This window comes from Sturnus vulgaris, chromosome 1 (assembly GCF_052056855.1).
Source record: "Sturnus vulgaris isolate bStuVul1 chromosome 1, bStuVul1.hap1, whole genome shotgun sequence".
Lineage (NCBI taxonomy): Eukaryota > Metazoa > Chordata > Aves > Passeriformes > Sturnidae > Sturnus > Sturnus vulgaris.
The window spans coordinates 67747078-67767994 of NC_142243.1; the positions used below are offsets into that span (position 1 = coordinate 67747078).

General features: G+C 39.5%; 1 protein-coding gene and 1 long non-coding RNA gene across 6 annotated transcripts in view; both read right to left on the bottom strand.

Moving 5' to 3' along the window:
• Positions 1-1644: 1644 nt before the first annotated feature.
• LOC148225281 (uncharacterized) lies at positions 1645-6276 on the bottom strand. The gene is made up of 3 exons (XR_015801183.1): positions 6074-6276; positions 5573-5812; positions 1645-2730 (listed from the first exon to the last, which is right to left on the bottom strand). It is a non-coding gene; the product is annotated as an uncharacterized LOC148225281 (long non-coding RNA).
• A 9577-nt stretch (positions 6277-15853) lies between these two features.
• The window catches only part of RNF182 (ring finger protein 182), a 29324-nt gene continuing 24260 nt past the window's right edge, over positions 15854-20917 (bottom strand). For all 5 annotated transcript variants that reach the window (XM_088169049.1, XM_088169044.1, XM_014876971.2 and 2 more), the window contains one exon: positions 15854-19011. In XM_088169049.1, the coding sequence (XP_088025175.1) occupies positions 18067-18804 (738 nt within the window). In that variant the 5' untranslated portion in view covers positions 18805-19011 and the 3' untranslated portion in view covers positions 15854-18066. The remainder of the gene's footprint in view (positions 19012-20917) is intronic.

Consider the following 20917-nt stretch of genomic DNA (forward strand, 5'->3'; position numbering starts at 1 on the left):
TCCTGGCACTTTATTTCATCAACTAGCTAGTAATACTAGTGTTCATACCCTATATATAAATCTTTCCCAATGATTTTTTCTTTAAAAAGAGGTAATTTTTTAAAATTATGGTTGAAATAAATAACTCACAAGCCAACATCAGCAGGCCTCTGTTTCAGGGTGTCAATTAGATGGCTTCTATTGCACTGCTGGGTGGCTGACAATATGCAGTTAAATTATAACAATATGCAGTTAAAATCACTACTGGCCTCCTTTGCTTCTTCTTCCATTAGCTTCTATTGTCTTTAACATAAGCCCTGGTAATTCTTCCACTGATTTGAATAAATAATAATTACAGTTCAGTAATCCTTGTTATAGCATTGCCTAATTAGTCTCTGTAGCTGACTTAAGATTTAAATCATGAAGATAGAAATGAATTAAATATAGAATAAACAAAACCCTCACATGAAACAGCTTTCTCTCCAACATCATAGAAATATTTTTCAAGGAACGATGGAAAAAAGATTTTAAAACATTTAAAACTTATTTTCCTGGATAACTACCTACTTTTAATTTGTTGGCATTTTTATTTTGCTCTCTTGGTTCTCAAGTGGAAGATGGACTATGTCTTGAAATGTAGGCAACATTTTTATCTTTAAGTAATCTCCTAGGAACCATGCTGCATACATAAAACATCCAACATCCAACAGACCAAACTAAACTCTTCTATGAGTATATTAAAGTCAATGGAGTTAAACACAAATTAATTTGGCCCAATGAAGTATTCTGGAGAACAGAGCAAAGTCTATCAGACCACATACAAGAAAATGGAATACCAGAGCTGCACAGTTGGGCAATTTAATTCTATTTTCATTTTGGCTTGAAAGCTTCTCGCTTGCTAGTTTCTATTCTGCATAGCTTTTGTATGAGAGCCATCACCACAAGATCTGAGTACCTTCCAATTGTGCATTAAATAGTGTGACTAACATCTGGTCCAAGTTTGTTTTCTCATCTTCTCTAATGCTCTGGGAAGTTATGTTTATAATAAATAATTATTGTGAGGAAAGGCATTTGTCCCTTAAGACATAAAGAAGAGAAGCAGCATTTTTTACATAGATAATCAAATACTTAGGGGAAAACACACTTATTTTCTACAACTCAGAAATACAGCCTTATACATTTAAAAAGTACTTTCCACAGATGTCTCAGGAAGAGCACTTTGCATTCCTAATGTCCCCTGTACACAGGATTATGTCAGGGAAAAATCTTGGGAGAAGAAGCTGTGTTGTCAAACTGGTAGGAATAGAAGTGGTTCACATCCTTGTGGAAGATGCTTGGCCATTTCTGAGCAGAGCAGGAGGGGAGAGTTTAAGGCTTGGATCATGGCTGATCCAGGGCCAGCTGCAGTAGACAGCAGGAGTCTCCACATGGCTCCTCTTTCTCCAGAATGGGAAGGAGTTAAGTAAAACATTCACACAAATTAAATCAGAAATAAAGAACTTGGGATTTGAGCAATCCCCTTATGAATGAGCAGTGTACTTTGCTCATGATACAAAAAGAAATATAAAAAAAATGAAAAAGAAAGATGAAGAAACGATCAGAGAGAACAGAAATACCATGTTGCATAAAGTGGCTTAAAGCCAAGTGTGCATTCAAACCCCAGGCTCAGTTCTTTTGATTCATCTAACAGATAAATCATGCTGTTGTTTGATCATCTACATTTGAATCTTATGCTTCAAATTCAGATGAATCTTAGCAAACTTAGGAGTCATTACTCCCTAATTTGAATTCAATTGAGTAACATCTGTGCTGAGAAGCTAATTGCACAGATTTTTCAGTGGTCTTTATATGAAGTATTTCCTCTTTTCCATTTAAGAAATGAGGCTTTTGTTAGCTCTGCAGATAACCATGGTTCAAATTCGTGCCTATCATTAGCATCTTCTTTCTGTTTGTTGTTGTTTTTCCATCAGGTGTTTATTATCACATACTGCCTCTCCCTGCAGCGTAGGTACTCCTGCAAGTCCCACCTCTGTTTCTGCAGAAGTTTCTGTTGTCTTTGTATTCTCTGTGATACATTTTTTTTCAGTAAGATTTTTTTTAAAAATCAGTAATTTAAACAAAAAATAAAGGTAGAGCTGAAAATCTGAAATACAATATGAAGTTGCCTCCAAATTAATCTATCTTATAAGAGTATCTGGGTATGGTTCAAACCACTTCAATTAACTGACTTCCTAAGGGGTGAATTGCTACAAGTTTTTTCAGCAGGCAGTCCACACTGAATAATTGGCAGCTCTGAAGGCCTATGTGTGTGTTCTGCTAGCAGGCAGGATCGGTCCAGCTTCTGAGAACGTGGTCGGAGGTCAGGAATATTGGTTGACAAGAAGAAATGAGAGCTGATGGAATAATATGAAGGTAGTGACAGTGATGGCTTTCTGCCTAGTGCTGAAAAGAAACTGTAAGCTCACCTCAGTTACACTACTGGAACTCCAAAGATGCCACAGAGGATAGAAACTTGCCAGCCACTGGAATCTTGCAGTCAGTAGTTTCAAATGATATGTGAAATGTAGTTCAGAGAAGCTGTGATTTATTTCAGTAGATCCCATACCTTTGAATCCTGTATTTTATCACTGAACCCATACACAAGACCAGTCTTTGTAGATATTTGTGATAACTGCTATAAATGTTGTGATCAAATGGGAACAGACCCTGCTGTGTGGCAATATGAATCTCCTCCTCTTCACTCCAAGGGAGCTGCAAACACAGAATAAAAAATCTTGCAGAATCGAACTTACTCACTTTTAGCATGCTGTGGTTCTCCTGCTTTATAATTCTTTCTCTAAGAATTATATTAATTAAATATTCTAGAAAGAAAGAGCCATTGTTGCATCCTGCATTGTTTTTGTCTGGGAATTTGCTGGTAAATGACCCCGACCAAATTCTTAAAATAAACTGAATTCAGAAGTATAGAGCTAAAGGCAGGAGCATTTCAAGAAATTATTAGAACTTATTTTGAAAATGCAAAGACTTAAAAATAAACAAAGCAGCCAGCCTAAATTTGCTTTGATCCCCTATGCTCCAGCATTGCTTTTGATCTGTGGCTTTTCAGTGAGGTAGAAGAAAGTTTTTTTCAAAAATATTCCTATAATTTAGGCACTGTAATACCCTGCAATCTACAGGCTTTCAGGACTCAGAGAGGTTAGGTAACCAGCTTTTGTTCAGCTCCTCATTCTCTATCATTCTCATCCAAAGCACCTAAGACAGAACAGAAATCTATGGGTTGATTTCTACTTGAGCTGATTTAAACAATGCTAAGTGCTGCAAATGTTTCTATTACTATCTTTAAAGATCTCCATAACGATCAGGAATGTATCAGTGATTTACACCTCTTCTGTTATCATCATCCACACTACTAAAGAACTCCAAAATCATCTCCATCTCTTGTTAAAAGCATTTTGTTTTCACGTGTTCCATATAAAATTTGTTGATGATTTGTAAAATGCAAATGAACTGTGGCCAGGTTGATAGATTTATTTTTCTATAATATTATGACAGTTTACTTAATATTTTTATTGTGTGAACTGTGAAGATTACTGCTGCTGTTGAAACACAGCAGAAGGCTGCAAGAATGCACAAAGGCAGTCAGCACCTGTGGAAGGTAAAGATGAGATGCTTTGTATTGCTGCTGTAGTCATAAGGGGGGTAAAAGGGATGCTCTAAAAAATCCCCCAAAGACTCATTAAGAAGGATTCTATTTGCACATTAGTGTATTGTGCTAAATTTACTTACTAATTTTGATGTCAACAGCCACCAGTACTAATGAAAAGCTTATGCAACACCAGCGAATTAAGTAAAATAAAAATACAAATTTTTTTTAAAATTAAGGAGTTAGATTGCACCAAACTGTAATTACAAATTCAAGATTACACAAGACTGTAATTAACAGTTCAGTGTTACAAACACTATCAAAAGGCAACTGATGACATATTTACACAAACACCATTGCTAGCAAAGTTTTGATACCGTATGTTTTCTTTCCTTTTGCTAGTGGTTCAAATGGCTTAGGTGAACTGAATGCCAGTAGGGAAATCTAGGCAGGTTATTGCTCTCTACTGTGTCCCAGTTCAAGACAGGTTTTAACATGCTGTTTAAGTTCACTTCTGTCTAAAAATGAATTTCCTAAACATATGCTTGACAGTAGTGTGTGCTAAGACCTCATTTTTTACAGCAGCACACACATGAATATTTTCCTGACTTAGAGCCACAAAGATACAATCTTAATTTTAAACCTCTTCTGAGCAAGGCAAATCAGAGATCAGACTCACCTCACTAACAGGAATCTTATAATGTAAACCACACTTCTCTCCAAAACAAATCCAGTAAAAGGAGGCCAGTTTAATTCACATGTAGTCAGGCCCAATGGAGATTCTTCTACTGTGAAGATTCAGGGCTGATATGGTTCTACAAAATTGTGAATTCCCTGCCTTTTGTGGACCTTCTAATTGTATTTTAGAAAGATGGCAAGGGATACCAGTCTTAAGGGAAGTTATTGACTGTGTAAACTGAACAACAAGTTAGAAGCATAAGAGGAGCTCATCAAAGTTAAGACAGCTGGAGGCCAGTGGCAGGATTACCTAATGTAGTAGACTGTGCAAACCCAAAATTCAAATAAATATTTCACAGGGAAATGCTAACCCTGACACCTTTCCAGATTCTGCTGTGGGCCTTCAATACTGCTGACCAATGCATGGCCCTGTGTGCCTGAGAGAAGTGGAGGGCAGGTAGACCAATTTAATAAAATAACTTAGAAAGATAAAAACCCTCAGTGCTTAACAGGGACCATCCTTGCTGCAGGAGGTCTCACCTGTGAAGACTCACAGGACTCAAATCTGTCTCCATGAAGACCCAAATCTGTCTCTACCTCCTTTCCATTTCTCTTTGCAGTTTCAGGGTGAGCTGGTTGGACAGCATAGGCTCAAGGATCACCATTATCAGTAAGGTCCAGTTCTTACTGTGAGATTGGATCAGGAAAGAGGAATACCTGTGTCAGCTGGATCCCATAAGACTGCAGTGGGAAGCTTTCAGAGAGTATCATGCTGTTACAATGCTGCCCTCACTGATTTACTGCCTCAGCTTGTACAGTACAAGTCTCTGATCCTAAATTACATCACTTTGCAATGCAGCATTTGTGCGTGTGTGTTGCTGCATCATGCTGCAGCTTTTGTGCTTCCTGTTTCCCACTGCTTCTGGCTCAGAGATGGCCCCATTCTGATGAGCAATGACATAGCTTCAGCCAATCATCCCTGTGTCCATTGAGTTGTAGCTGCCTGATACAGGTGGGGAGGCAGACATCAGAGATTTCCAGGCTGGGAAACCTCCTTAGGTCATCATGCTAGAACAGCAGGTCCCCTCAGCAAATCTAAATTACCTCTCCACTATCTTCTAAATCTAAATAAGATGCTTTCTTGAGTGTTGGATTTATAGGTTTACCATTCATGCACTCCATGGTTTATGGTAACTGGAAGTTTACCCAAGACCAATTTGCTGAGGTTCCTTTTCCAGCACCCTGGAAGTTTCAGGTAGGAGCAGGACTCACCTGTGTGGCAGGCAAAACTTCCCTTGCACCTCCTGAGATCTAACAAGCTGCTCTAGGAACGAACTTTGCCATCCTCCATCTTCATTCTTTACCCCTTGCTGCTGCAGCTGCAACGTGCATTTCTTTGACTGTGCCACCTTTAACATGGTAACAGTCTTGTATGTTTATCTTTTTAAAGCACTCTGGTGGGGATTCATTGTCATCCACTAGATGTAGGAGGCATCCTATACACTCATTCCTCTAGCCACAGAAAAGAAAGGAGAAAACCCCATCAGTGACTTCAGTAACATCAGGCACTCCCACATACAGGCACATCTTGCTGTGCCTGAGGATAGATAGAGTGTACAGCTTTTCACAGCCAAGGAAGCTGTACACCCCTCCCCTGGTTTGGGGACCACTCTTGATACACCATTTTTAATTTTTGTTCTCTCTCTCTTAGCCTGCAGCATTCCCAGAAAGACTTCACACTGTAACAGAGCTCAGATAGATCGCTGGTCCTACCTCTGTCTGTGCTCTTTGAACATGAGCACATGTTCATGTTCACTCTGCTTTGCAATTAAGATGCTGTAGTGGGACTAACAGCAGGAGCTTCTGGTACACTGAGCTACCGAAGCTTTTGTCAGCTTGAAGAATTCAAAGATGAAGTCGTACAGCAAAGCAACTGGAAAAAAAAAAACACTCGTGAAAATCTCTTTCAACAGTCATGTGTTAAGAAAGCTATGTAAAGCTGAAAGAAGAAATTGCATACCTGAAATATTTTTAACTTGCTGTTTGCTATATGCAGTAGATATATTGTTAACTGGAAAGGGTTTTAAATATATTAATGACACTGCTTTGATCTGCTGGTTTCCCTGTTCTCTAACCTTTCTGGTGTTTGATGGTGGAAATTGTGACTTGCCTGCAGCTAAATTACCTATCAAAATTTATGCACAAACACATTAGTGGCTGTGATATCTGGGTGCAGGGAGAAACACTCATTGCCATTATAAAGTCTGAGCACTATTCTCTGTGCTGAAAGAATAGATCCATGGAACAAGAAGAGTTTCACTCATAAAAAGAACTTAAAAGAGGCAAATATATTGCCATTCTTTGAATATACCAACACACCTACCCTCACTGTGTCCTTTAATGTTTGAGACTCTGAATGGTGCTTTAGGTAACTTTTGAAATGCAATTTTCACATTCTTGTTTGTTTTGACTCATATCTTAATACAATATAAAGTGCTTGTCAGAAACAATCCTTCTCTGTCAGACAAAGGCACCAAAGTAAGCATTCCTTGATTTGTGCTTGGCAGGTGTTGAAGTAAACCTGTGTCAATAGGAAATTTCTTTTACTACAGTTTTACTGAAACAATTGGTTATCAAATGAATCTAGGTGATTCAGAGGCATGCAACTCCTACAATGTATTTTTATAGTAGATTTTTCCCTTTTACCTTCACCTTGTATTTTTCCTTTACCATAACAAATATGGAATTTTTCAATCATTAAGAGCGATGGGTAGTCCTGTGTCTACCTTCAAATATAAGAGTGGCTTGATCAGGGGAACCGCAGAGAGCTGACCCTGCTCCTACCCACTCCTCTTCGAAAAATGTAAACATACTTGTCTTTTCGCTTCTTCCTGATATTTCTTCTGTCCTTCCTGAACTTTTGAAGAGGACCACTGATAGGTCTGAGACAGCTTTAGCAGGATCTTTAGCCTAGGAAAAACTCATCTGACATGCCTAACTGGAAAGCCTCCAAGCTAACCAGTGACGGTCTCACTTTTTCTTGCCCAGTTTTACCTGTCACTGGTATTAATTTGGCAATGTCCAGGTGCAGCTGCCCTACAGCTTTAAAGGCTGTGCAGTGTGGAAGAAGATAATGCTGTGCATGCAATGCAAGTCCGTGCTGCAGCACCAGTGCAGAGTGCTGCAGCAGGGCAGGTGCTTCATGCAGCACAAGCCACGTGTACCAGGTAATCACACACAATGCTGGGAATGAAATGCACCATCTCTCTTCTTGTTAATGAGAACACAGGGCTGCTTCCCTTGCTGCCATGTAAAGACACCAACAAGGCTCTTCCTCCCAATTCTCCCTTTGAAGCCAACTCAGTTTGCTCTGTGGGATTTCCCAGAGGTGTCTGGCACCACATGGTTCAGCTGTATCTCCTTGGCCAAGGAGACAGCCGTGGTTCATGTTTCAGACAAGCAGGCACAGCTGGCAGGTAACATCCTTCAGGAAGCATCCCTAAATATCGTCATCATTCAAGGTCTGGGAGTCACAGTCTTCCCAGCCCTCCCCACCCCTTGTTGCCATAGGGACGGGCAGCCAGGTGATGCTGAGGTGCACTCCCCTCCTCCTGCCAGGGCTTAGTCCTAGGTCAAAACAACAATGCCTCCAGCAAAAGTTACCATCAGATAATTTGACTTTCAAACAACGTGTCAATGGCAAGAGGAGCAGGTTTGCATCTCTTTGTGATGCATAAGCAGCCACTGATATTTTCTGTGTTTGAGCAGGGAGAGAGCTGACTTTTAGCCTTAACATATCAAGAATATTGGTCTAAACTTCATTTATTTTCCTCTTTGGAGGTTCCAGCAATGCTGACTAAGTGCTAAAAGTTCAGTCTAGATATCTAACAATGCTGCCTATTTTCCTAATTTATTTTTTATGCTCCTTTTATGAGTACTGTTCAACAAAGAGACAGAACTTGCAAGTGAAGATCACATTCTCTCATTTGTTTATGTACTACATTTTACTACTGATTTTCTAAACCTATGCATAAAGTTTTGTCAAGAAAAACTAGGAGAAGTATATTAAATTCTGAGGTGGTAAAAATGAAGTTGAAAAGAAACTTCATGCTTGAATTTACCATGGAACAAAACAAATGCCTACATTTTAATCTGAGCTTTTGCTCAGAGTGGGTTTGGCCTACAATTCAGGGTTCAAATATCTGCAAGCTTAGAGGCTCGTGAGATCTGGATATCAGAGTGCAGATCAATTCTGAGTTATCCCTCAGTTTAACAGAGATAAAAGAAGCAAAGCATGGCAGGGAAGGTTTTGCAATTTAAAAAAATAAAGAAGCACTGCATGAGTTTTTATATCTAGCCATCACTAAACCAAAGTATCATCTGTTCAAAATGCAAATTACACCAGTGGCCACATACTGGCTAATGTGAATAAATCTTCCTATTCTACCCACTTTTACAAGATCACATACTGCACCCCTGTGAGTTGCACTCCTTTATGGTCTGGCTGCACCTGAAGCCAGCAGAGTTACACGACACACTTACTCCTTGCAGTCCTGCTAAAAGAAGGAATAATTCATGCCAGGGGAGTGTGTTTGCTGAGCAGCTCCATTTCCCTGTGCACGTGTGTACAAATCACATCTGTGTCCCCTGCGACCCGGCTCCACTGACACCCCTCTGACAACAAGGGACAACCTGCAGCTGGGAGCCTCCAAATCAGCAACCTGGTGGACTCAGGCCTTAGAGGTGCCTGGACCAAGGGTTTCCAGGCAAGAACATCCTTCCCTAAACCAGGAATCAGCCCAGTGTTTTTAATTACAGTCAGTTGGCAAGGCCAGAAAATGTAGGACTCCAATGCAAAATACATGCTGCCAACTACTTTCTGGCTGCTACCTGGAATGCTCCCTTATACATGCTGTCATTTTATTTTAAAAATATATGGTTGAGAGATCATCCAGAAATTTGTCTATCTTTTATTTAGTTTATTTTTGCAGTCTTCCCTTGCACAAAACACTTTACATACTTGTGCAGTAGATAAAAATATTTTGTCTATTTGGTTAAAACACTGTGAAATACTATCACATACTCACCTTCAGTCTATTTTTTAAACTGTTCCAATGAATAAGAGGAATAAAATCTGAAAGACCTTAAAACCAAGACATTAAGAAATATGCTTATCATGACAAATCTTCACTGAAAAATTAAAGTTTTATTGAGTGAAACAATTGCTTTTACATGAGTACTTCAGTATTTCAGATAGGAATGGTTATATTTTTGCCTATTGCTACCATGACATAATTTCCTTGTCTGCAAGATTATAGTAGATTTCATTGTTCCACTCATGAAATAAACACAAACAAAAAGAAGTTCCCACACTATGACTTTTCCTCATCTAAAAAAAGACAGTTATAGAAGGCAAAGTTACAACAGCCAAACTCCTCTCATAAAACTCATTACATTTGGTAAGCCTCAACTCGATCTGGAATTTAAAATCTATGAATTTTTGGTGACAAAGTAAAAAGTAAAGCAAAATATGATTAAGACCTCCCTTTTTCATGTTTGTTGGATTGAGAATTTCATTCTACAATGTGTTCATAATTCACTGGAGCACACACGCACATTCTTCACATCCTACCTGTCTTTGTGCATTTTTTCTGCAATCTCTTATAGAAGATCTATAGCTGTTTGCCCTCTCCACCCAAGCCCTATTGTGTGATCCAGCCTTTTCCTAAATTTTCTTATCTTTTTAAAATCCCTTTCCCCCCCCCGCACATTTTCAGCACCTACTTGTGAAACTTCATTAACTATCTGTATGATTCATACATCCTCACTGACCTGGTTTTATTATTGTGTTTAATTACTAAAGCAAACAAAAAAGTCGTTAGAGATTTGCAGCTGACCCTGGAAGTGCCCCAAAAAGTTTCAGCCTCAGAATTTCATTCTTTGCTGAGAGAAAACAAGCTCTATCTAGTTTTAATGCAATAATAACATTTCCTTAGAGTCACTCAGTTTTCCTAACTAAAAGATGGGACATTGAAAAGAGCATCAGCATGGAGGCCTCCAGGGGCTGCAGGGAGCCTTCTGTGAGATCCAGGACAGCAAGAAGTTGAGGTCCCTGCTTATATCTGGTAGGACATCTGAAGGAAGAGACCCCAAACTTTTGCCCTACTAGGCAAAATGAAGAACCCAATGTAATGGGCTTACTGTCTAAGCAACATCATTACAAATAATTTCATCTGAGAGCACGTCCCTTTCTTGGAATGAAGAAAGAAGAACATGAAAAAGGCCACAGGTCTTAAGGAAATAAAAGATTCAGTAAAAGGTGTTTAAAAGCAAAATGTATTCTTGCAATCAGAAAAGCTCTAGGCTGTAGTTTGGGATGGCTGCAGCAAGTTGGGTGAGGTAGGTGCCACCACTATGGCAGAGGGAGATGATGAGTGGCTGCTCAGTCCAGCAGTGCCAGGCCATGTGCTTAAAAGAGCTAAAATCCGTACAGTCTATGCCAAGTTTAAATTAAATATTCTCTGGAATCTACTGTCTCCTGCACCCATGTGCACCAGACAATTTAAACAGGGATATTAGAATGCATAGGATAAATACATTAGCGAGTTTTTCAGGGAACATCCATATAATATATAAACTAACAATAATCAAGTGTAACACCTCAGATGTGCTGTCAGGACCAATAAAAATGACAAAGTGATTTCCACGGCCTTAGGAGTGCAGGTGTCTTATGCCGTCACATGGCTTATCAACGAATGGCACTAATTAGAATCTATTTCTAAATGCTTCATCCCACCTCAAAGTAAAAAAGAAGAAGCAGTAGAAAAGGTTCAGGCAAGTGCAGTGGCTGGTGGTGAGCACAGAAAGCCTGCTGCCTAAGGAGAGATCGAATAGACTAGGATGTTCAGCTTGGACAAAAGGCAGCTGAGGAGAAGTGTGAGGGATAAAACCATGACGTTAACATCTCCAAGGACAGATGAAGTTCTGAAGAGTGTGGAGCAAACAGTGTGCCATCATACCTCGGAACTGCTTTCCTTATTGGAATAAGTAGGGCAGATGTAACAAATATCTCGGGGGTTTTTAAGACAAGCAGACCTTTTCAACCAAGTATAGAATTTAATTGTGGGACTCTATGCTGTGGGAATTTATAGGTGCCAAGACTGTAAGTGGGTTAAACACATTTAAAGGAATCCAAAGAAGTCCATAGGCAAGGATCAGAGCCACAGACACAACCTCCATCTCAAGAGATCCCCAAACTGTGGATTGCTATATATTAGGTTGTATATGAGGAGCTCCACATCATGGGCTGTTCATATACCTTTTTTATGTGCATCTACTACAGCTCTGAGGTTAGAGAGACCCAGCAAACCTCCCATTTGGCCCATAAAATCTAGTTGTCCACCTAGGATTTCCTGAGTCACACTGCTCCTTCTTCTCCTTTGAGTGAGGCAGAGGATTATCTAATATGTTGTAATTAAATCAGAAATGCAGTTACTGTTGTCAAGACATGAGTCATTTTTTCATGCACAGATCTGATTCCAGTGACACAGTTGCAAAGGCATCTTTTCAAACTCTGTAACGCTGGATTAATTTTTTTTTTCTGAGCTAAGCTGTCAGCAAAAACTGCTTAGCTGTGAGTGGCAATCAATCCAGCCTTGTCTCTCAACAAGTTAAAGAGTTTTGACATAGTGTGGTTCTCATCTAGAGGTTTGCTTATGAAAAGAAAATTCAAATGCTTTTTGAAAGCGTACTTTTAATAAAATCATCCACTTTTAGAAAGAAAAGTTCTATCCAAAGAAGTAGGCTGTTTGCCTAAGCACCTCTTGAAATTTCAGTAATATTGCTATGCATGCACTTGGGAAGATGCATTTCTTCAGTTTCACTTGACATTCTTGACATTTTTCACACCCTAATGCAGAAAGCAGTGTCAGCCAGGACTTGCCAGGAAATATACCCACTGGTACATGGTACACCATCTCTGTGAAGTATTAGATGTTCAGCTACTGGTTGCTTATCTCTTTTGTTACTTGAACAACAAGGATTATGAATTATTCAGCAACAGTATGAAATGGATAAATATGATATATTTCCAGGATTTCATAAAAGATAAAATAATGGGCATAGAAGAAAGAGACTACATTATGCAGAAGAAAAAGAAAATGGGATCAGTATGAGGCAAGTATTTCCTAACAAAGAAGCCTATTAAATGGCTGAAAAGTCCTTTGTGGGAAGAGGTGGAGGCCTCATCACTTTAGATATTTAAAACCAGACTAGACAAAGCATTCATCTCCACAGCGGCGGAGGAAATGGATAAAATTACTTATTAGGCTTCTTCCTATCTATCTATCTATCTATCTATCTATCTATCTATCTATCTATCTATCTATCCCTGAATTCTACAATTTAATATATTTTTAAAAATGCAAACCACATTTGTATAGCAAAAGGCAGAAAAACAAAAAAAAAAGTTTTCTAGTTGTAATGTTGCCTAGCACAATGAAAATTGATTTAAAATTAAATTTATGCTAGCAATCCAGACTGCAAGATGACTTCTCTTTGTTTAAGGTCTAACACTGAAAGCTTTGCTACTGTCACACATGTCTCTAAAAAGATGATTTACTGTCCCCAGACTGGGGATTTATTCTTTGTGCCAGAACTCTTTGTGAACTGTGATGGCTCAACTTTGGCAGAGGTGGCAGATGCAAAAGGAAGAATGGTGCTTTACAGAAAAGCAGTGGAGTACAGAGTCTAAGAGTGCCTAAGGTCTGGCAGACTTATCAACTCCCTTGGGAATCTCCAGCACTAAATATTTACTGATGCCACTCAAAGGATAACATCTAGTCTGCTAGTGTGAAAGTAAAAAGACTCTCAGATTCTATCACTTTGAATATCTTAAAATTATTTCAAAATTCTCAGTTCTTCAGTTCTTCCCCACATTTTTTCTTTTTCTCTCTCTTTTTTTTTTTTTTTTTAATCCTTGAAGGCACTACTCTATTTAAAATAAAGTGCACTGTCTTGCTTTGTAGAAATAAATATGAAGAAATGGAAAAAACCCAACCCTGAGAAACCTTAGGATAGTCAAAATATTTAAGAGTGTAACACTGTGGATCTTTCACTCCACCCATCATCCATGCAGGAAGATGAAATCATGATGTAGAACTCATGTACAAGAAATCGAGATGCTCAGCTGACGTGAATTGTCCCAGAGGTAATGCAGGGGTGGGTGTTGAGCCATGGTGGCCCTCAGGCTTGGGACAGCCTCTCAGTAATTTTGAGCCAGCCAAGGCAAGGCAGGATATAGCCACATGTTTTCCTTGCTTTGACATCAAAACTGTTTTAACAACATTCTGCTGTTTACCCGCTGCACACTGTTCGCTCTCACGTCCTGGCTGCAATTTGCCATATTTTCAGTATTAGCCTTGCTGTGCTGGACTGGGCTGCAAACTCAGTGTAGTAGAAAAGATTGCTTCATTTCAAAATACTGTTTATCTACAGTTTCATGTAGACTTGTTTCATGAGAGGGGGCAGAAAAGTAAGAGGAATAGTGAGTTGAATCTACCACTAGATCTGGTTAAAATCAAGAAAAACAATGGCCCTGTACCCAATAACAAGGAACTCCCTCAAAAACATCGTCCACCTTCCTGTGAATCTCCTCAGTTCCTCTTCCTCAGGCTGAAGTGTAGCCACTTAGGTGGAAAGCTGTGTTTTCCTGTTCTGTGCTTGTCTATCTGGCTATGTGATGCTGGACTCCACAGAACCAGACAATTCTCTGAGTTGCAAGGGACCCTCTAAGATCATCGAGTCCAACTTTTAAGTCAATGGTCCATACAGGGATCGAAGCTATGGCCTTGGCATTATCAGCATCATGCACTGACCACTTATCTATATCTTCAAGTAATCAAGTCTATTTGGAAAAGTCTATTTTTGGGTACACCATAAAATACTGGCAACCCTGAAGTTTGCCAATAATATTATCAGGACAAGAGTTTGCCTATTTTAAGTGTTTTATATTAGCATAAATAGTTTTGTGGGCCTACAATCAATATAACAGGACCTACCAAAGCTCACAGTGCAGCTAAACCAAATACATCAGCCCTTCCTTTGGCTAGTCCTATAGCTTTAAATAGTTAACATAACAGTGGGAGTGTGCCAAATCTAAGGATATGTTTAAATTAGAATGATGTTCAATACTTTGCCATTTGGAAAGTAAATGTACTCAACCGTAATAACAGTAATAACAGTAGTGAATTAATTTAATTACCAAATGTATTTTAAACCCCGGAAGGGTCAGTATGAAAAACCATTAAACTGTTTGCAGCAGCTCTACCCCAAAGTGTTTATTCAAAACACAGCCCCTTTTTCCCAGGCATAGACAAAAGCCCCTCTCTGCTTTGCTCAGCTTCCCAGTCAGCCCAGCCCCAGTCCCATGTCCCATGTAAGTCCCCACAGTCTCTGTTAACCCATGCTCTGTTAATTGCCCTTTGGGCTCGGGGCTCAAGCCACACCTACAGAGCTTCATCCCTCACGGAGTCCTGCTCACAGGATGGTCCAGCTCAGCACATCCTTCCTAAGCTGTGCCCAGCAGCTGCTCCTGCATCATCCTGCCCCAGCCCCCAGGGGATGCCACGATATCATACTGTAAATGAGCAGCTGGTGAGGATACAGTCTGCATCCATAGGATAAGCAGGAATTAAAAACAAAACAAAAAAAATCTCATTTGGACTAAATTAATCCTGTAGTAATGAATTTCTAGCACTTTGTACTTGGTTGAGTCACGTCTGGGCATAGCAGGAATAAATCTCACTGGAAGGGAATTGCCTTGGTTTGCAGGCAGTATTTTACAACCCTAGGAGCCATTACTTTCCAAGGAGAGAAAAACAGCCAGAGAAAAGGAAGGAAAAGCAGACAGACAAGTATGCATGTCTTGATTTTAGCCCCATTTACATCGATTTCAGCACAGCTATTCCACTGCAGAGGACACAAGAGTTTTCAGTTCAAAGTCTAAAGGATGGAAGAGAATAAAAATAAGGAAAGAGTAATATCTGAAGTTCTTCTAGTCTCAGTCACACAGCAAAAATTCTTCTCCACAAATAATTGAGATTTATCTCCCAGCAATTCTCAATGGCCATATTGTAAGTCATATAGGTATTTTATGACCCCAAAGCTGCAATAGCGTGCTCTGGCTGAGTGGCAGCATAGCTGTACAATCAATATGCTTTTGCACGCTTGCATCTTTGAGTGGGTTTGTATTGCAGACCTGCCTGAAATAAGAGCATAAATTTAATGGGCTGGCAGTCTGAAAAGTAGAGAAGTCTAACAACAGGTGTATTAATTCGTACTGTGATGTGTAACTGATACCACTGTAATTTTGCTACAGTGATTTTTCTACACTGCTACAGTGTAATTAGGCTCTGTTTTAAAACAGAGTACAAAATACCTGGTGCTGGAGTTAAGATAATCAGCTGAAAATCAAAAGGAAAACAACAAGTAGCACTGTAGAGCATGTTGTGCAGAAGTAATTCATAGATATATCACACATTTGCAAAACCTATATACTCTGTTAGTCAGCCCTTTATTAGAGACACTATATTCAGACAAATTGAACAAATCCTAAAACATATAAACCCCTAACACTACAAATACATCTTTCCAAAAGTTATGAAGTTCTATAAAACCACATAGGTTTCTGTTTTTCTTTCTTTTTGACATGATTGTTGCTGGATACTTAAAATTTATGAGTTCATAGATGAGTCAAACCTTGACTGCAGATGATTCCTCTTCTAACTACATGTGCTTTACCACAAACATTAAAAACAATTACTTAGGAATAGTATTTTCTAGGAATTCTGAAAATATTTTAGGTATAATTATTGTCATTACAGAAAAGTCTGAAACATTTCCTTTAATCATTCAACACATAGCTCCATAACTCCATATACTTGAAAACTATAACTTCGCTGTAAGTTTTCTTCTCACATATGTGTCTATATGTACATACACACACATATATATGCACTATTATAAAATGAGTGTCAAGAAAAGCAGGACCTTTACATTTCCACTTTTTCTCTGTTTGCAATAGGAATAAAACTTCAGATTACCACCTGTGTTATCTCCAAAAATTGAACCAGCTTAACTTTGAATCCTCTTGACAGGCTCTGCTTTTCCCACTGTCATTTTTTTCATTCTTACCAAAGTCTGTTTGCTCTAAGAATATATTGTTAGGCCATACATTCAATTTTCATGCAACAAACCCTTCTCCCTTTTACACTACCCTGAAATGACTAAATCTTGTGCCAGACCCAAAAACCAGGCTTGCACTGCCCAACTCCACCCTGCTGTGCACAAGAAAACCAGTTTGCAGCTGTGGTGTTGCTAGACCTAGTTATACACGTGAACATTAAATATTACTTATTTTTGTGTTCTTCCAATAGCTCAAAAAGCAGCCTAAACCATGCAACATACAAGCAAGCCTTACAGGGCCCGGTTCTATTTATGGAATGGTAAAGTATCAGTAATTCCTCTGAGCTCCACTAATGGAGACATGCTAATTGCCACATCTAGATTGCCATCAATTCACAGTGGTGATGGGGAGTTCAGAGTATTAAACATTTTGAAGGACGATGCCTTAAACAGAAACCTTCCCAAAGTCACAGTATCTCCTTACAATGCCCATTCTGTGAACTCAGAACAAAACAAACAAACAAACAAAACCCCACACCCAAAAAAACAAACAAAAACCACCCCAGCTAACCATTTCAGATTCTTTTTCTCGAATTTGTATTAGTGACTGAAGATCTATTTCCTAATGGTTGGGAATAAAAGTCTGCCTTGAGAGCTGAAGTCACATAAACCAAATTCTCCAGCACAGAGTACATATGCATGAGGTTGTTCATCCATTAGGAAGGACTGGTGGCTTGGAAATGTTACTAGTGGTGGTGGAAATGCTGGGAGGGAGGGTAAGCACAAAAGAACATAGCTAGAGAAATCTGCAGAGCACTTAACCCTCAAAGGGAAGCCTAAGATGTGTACACTGAAATAAGTGCACCTGGAGAACAGCAAACACGTGGCTGGGTCCCCAGAAGTACTCATTAGCAGGAATATTTCACAGTGAGCTCAACTGTATGACAAGAAAAAAAATGGGCTTCTCTTTGGGGAAAGTGTTCTGGAGACAAATTTTTAACATTCAAAAAAAAATGTTGGCCTCCCACAAGACTTTTTGTTATAACAAGAACTTAAAAAATTGGTAGTTTGCTTTATTCTGCTTATAATATTAACTAATAGAGTGATTTAATTTGCTATAAATGATGATGGATTATAAATAACCGATATTTCAGAACATGAGATGCTTTGGGTGAAGAGATGCAGTACTTGCATCTGGAAGGTGTGTGCTACAGTAATTTCTTCTTGTGAATCCTACAGCCTGAACTGACTTGATCAAGCCTATACAAAGCAAAGTCCTACTCATTTGAACAGTGGCAGCAGCAGTAGCAGGCACCAAGTTTGGCAATTTTGCTTTATCCCTTTCTAAAATTCAGCCCTTCAAAATCAAAATATAGTTTTTATTTTCAATTCTTAGCTCAAAAAAAGCTCAGGGTGAGGGAGATCAAATTCAGTTGGAAAAAAAGGGACCATGTAACTAGGGCCACTGCTTCCATTTAGTGGGATGGACAATAAGAATAAATAAGAATACAAAGAATACAAAAACAGGATAAATCAACTATGCTACACAGCTGGTAGTACACCTTATTTTACTGTATTTGTTATCAAGATGACATGCAGTCTAGAACTTCATGGCAAACACACTGGCAAAAGCCATATATCATGAGAATAACAAGGCTCGAAGGAACAAGGCTTACAAAGACAACCCCAAGGGTGACTTTCTTGGATACCAGTAAATAAATCCCTAAAGGCAAGGAGCTAAAGTACAGCAACCCTAGCAACCACACTAGCACCCGAATTGAGGTCTGGAAGAGCAAAGATGTGCAGTTCCACACTGTCCAGTTGTGGGACACAGTTGCAACAGAGTCAAAACTGGTAGGCCTGTAAAATTCCACCACGGGGGTTGAGTTCAGAGTCTGGGGACTTTCTCTTTGTACTTCCATGATTGTTATAACCAGGCAATTGGAAGAGGTGTGAGAAGGGCTAACCAGAGACGCCAGCCTTTTGGGAGTCAGCAGCAGTTCTGTTGGGTTGTCTGGTAGGCACTTCTTTCCCTTTCCCCCACAAGCTAAATTCAGAAGGATGTTGTTGTCATCAGGAAGACTACTAACCTCATCGTCTGGCAGGCACGTTTCAAACCTGCAAAACGGGCACACTATGACTCCTTGTGGGGAATCACCGAAGTCTATGATCTTGCAAAGGCATTTGGCACACACTCTGTGACAACACTCCAGCACTTTTGGTTTTCTCTGCCGCAGGTTGTAGCGGTTGTAACAGATCTTGCACTCAAGCTCATCCGAGCTCTGGGTCTCCACGGACTCCTCTGGTAGTTGAGTGGTCATTTCTTCAGATGGTTTTTAGACTTGTGGAAAGAGAAGTCAAGGGATGAAGAGGTCACTTAGTCTTATTTTAAAACATTTTCCTGTCACCCATCTCAAACAGAACAAGAGGAGATGACATCATCGAAAGGCATCAGCAGACATCATCCATTTTCAGCTTCTGCTAGGGATTGTGCACTGCATGTCCTTTACTCTGAGCCAGGCATCCATCTGGAAAAGCCAAAGTGGAATTTTTGTTGAAAGCAAAGGCAAAACCAGGAAAGAATAGGGGATGGGGAAAAGAAAAGGGAAAGGGAGACAGGAAAATGGAGAGAGAAAGCTTTAGCAAATGAAATACACAAGTCCTACTTATTATAAGCTCAGCTTCCTTTGCTAAAACTACCTCTAAGGTAGCTTTTTTCTGTGGCATATAAAACCTATATAACAGTCATGTGATGAAACTTATCATGCTGCATGTATTTATTTTAGAGTTGAAGCTCTGAGTGGCTTAGCCCATGAAGTTCTCAGCAGAAGTGGCAATCTAATCACTGATCTATGACCATTTATTTAAACTCTGATTTCCCAAGGAAATGAGACTTGACACCTGGAGCTTTTGGTCTTTCCTGGTAACTTGTGAACCTTCTTTCCAATTCAAACAAATCAGCAGAGGGGCCGCAGTACTGAAGATAATAAAGTTGCTAAAAAGAAATGAACTCTGGTGTTTGGGTAGAAGAGAGGGATTTATAATAAGTACCATTTATCCTGGAGGGCAATGGGTGGTCAGCACACCCCAGTCTCTGGTCTGCATGAGCAGCATGTCGCCTGCAGCTCAGCCAGAGAAGAGGACAACCCAGGGGGAAGCTGGTGATACTCTGGGCAAATAAAAAGGTTTGAGAAGTATGAAAGAGGTCCAAGGTTATTGCAAAGAGTTATGTGGGGACCGAAGTAAAATCTGGATTAGACTTTGTCAATTTTTCTGCTTGTGGAGCAGCACATTTCCTTTTCTCCGCCCAGCTGCTGGACATATGATTATAAAAATCAGTGCTCTTTAGCTTGCAACAAATGTCTCCTTAAATATGTTGCTGCTGGGGTGAAGGCTAATGTGTCTTCCAAGGGCATTCACCAGATGCTCTGGTTTTCAAGGGTGTCACAGCTGTGGCAGCTGTTTCACACCTCAGCTAAGGAGAGGTCTGTGGCACGTCTGCCCTGTTGTATGTCACTCTGTGCAGTGGTTTTGCCACCAGACACATCTGCCTCACTTAAACAAATGTCTTGTCATATTTTGTAACATGACTTTGGGAAACTGTGCATGTACTATAAACAAAGCATCAACCAGGAGTATGTGCTCTGGGGATCAATAATCACCAGCATTTACAAAACCAGCTCTTATCTGATAGAGGATAAAAAACTTCTTCCAGATTCAGGCTTGCTCACAGAAATGAGGGCAGAACTGCAATTTGCAGGTTTTCAAACTAGTCCCTTCATTGCTAGAGTAGCAAGGAATTGGCCACAGTCAAATGATGGGCAAAGTCAGCACTTCTGTCCAGCTGCCTCTTGCATTATCAATAAGTATCAGGCACACTGATTATGAAAAAGTGGCCTATTTCAAGAAACTTATTTCTTGACTATTTGTTTTAGTAAATATGTGATTTTTTTCCCTTTCAATTGGGAAGTTATTACTCACTCCTAGCATTCAGATTTTTCTTCTTTTTTTTGAGGACAAGGCAGGAAGCAACTCTTTTAAGCAATGTGCTCCTTCTGTCAATACATTTTACCTGCCAACCATCAGTGAAGTCTCTTTCATGGGCTTCTTGTTATTACTGTGCTTTAAGTATTTTTCATTTCTGAATATCCAGCAGAAGATAGAGAAATATGAGAGAGGTGGATATATAACTTCTACAAGCAACATAGTTTGCAAAAGTCCCTTCCAGGATTTTAAACCAAAGATGCAAACATCAGACAATGCAGTAGCGAAAAAAACCTTGACAATATGGTGAAAAAACCACATATATTTCTCTAAGAATTGTTACAGACATGGCTCCCTTCCCATTCAATTGCTTCAATAACTCCTTTCCTGCCTCTTCCAATTTATGTCTTTAGTGCTCTAAAGGTTTTCATCTCTGCTTTACTGTTGTTT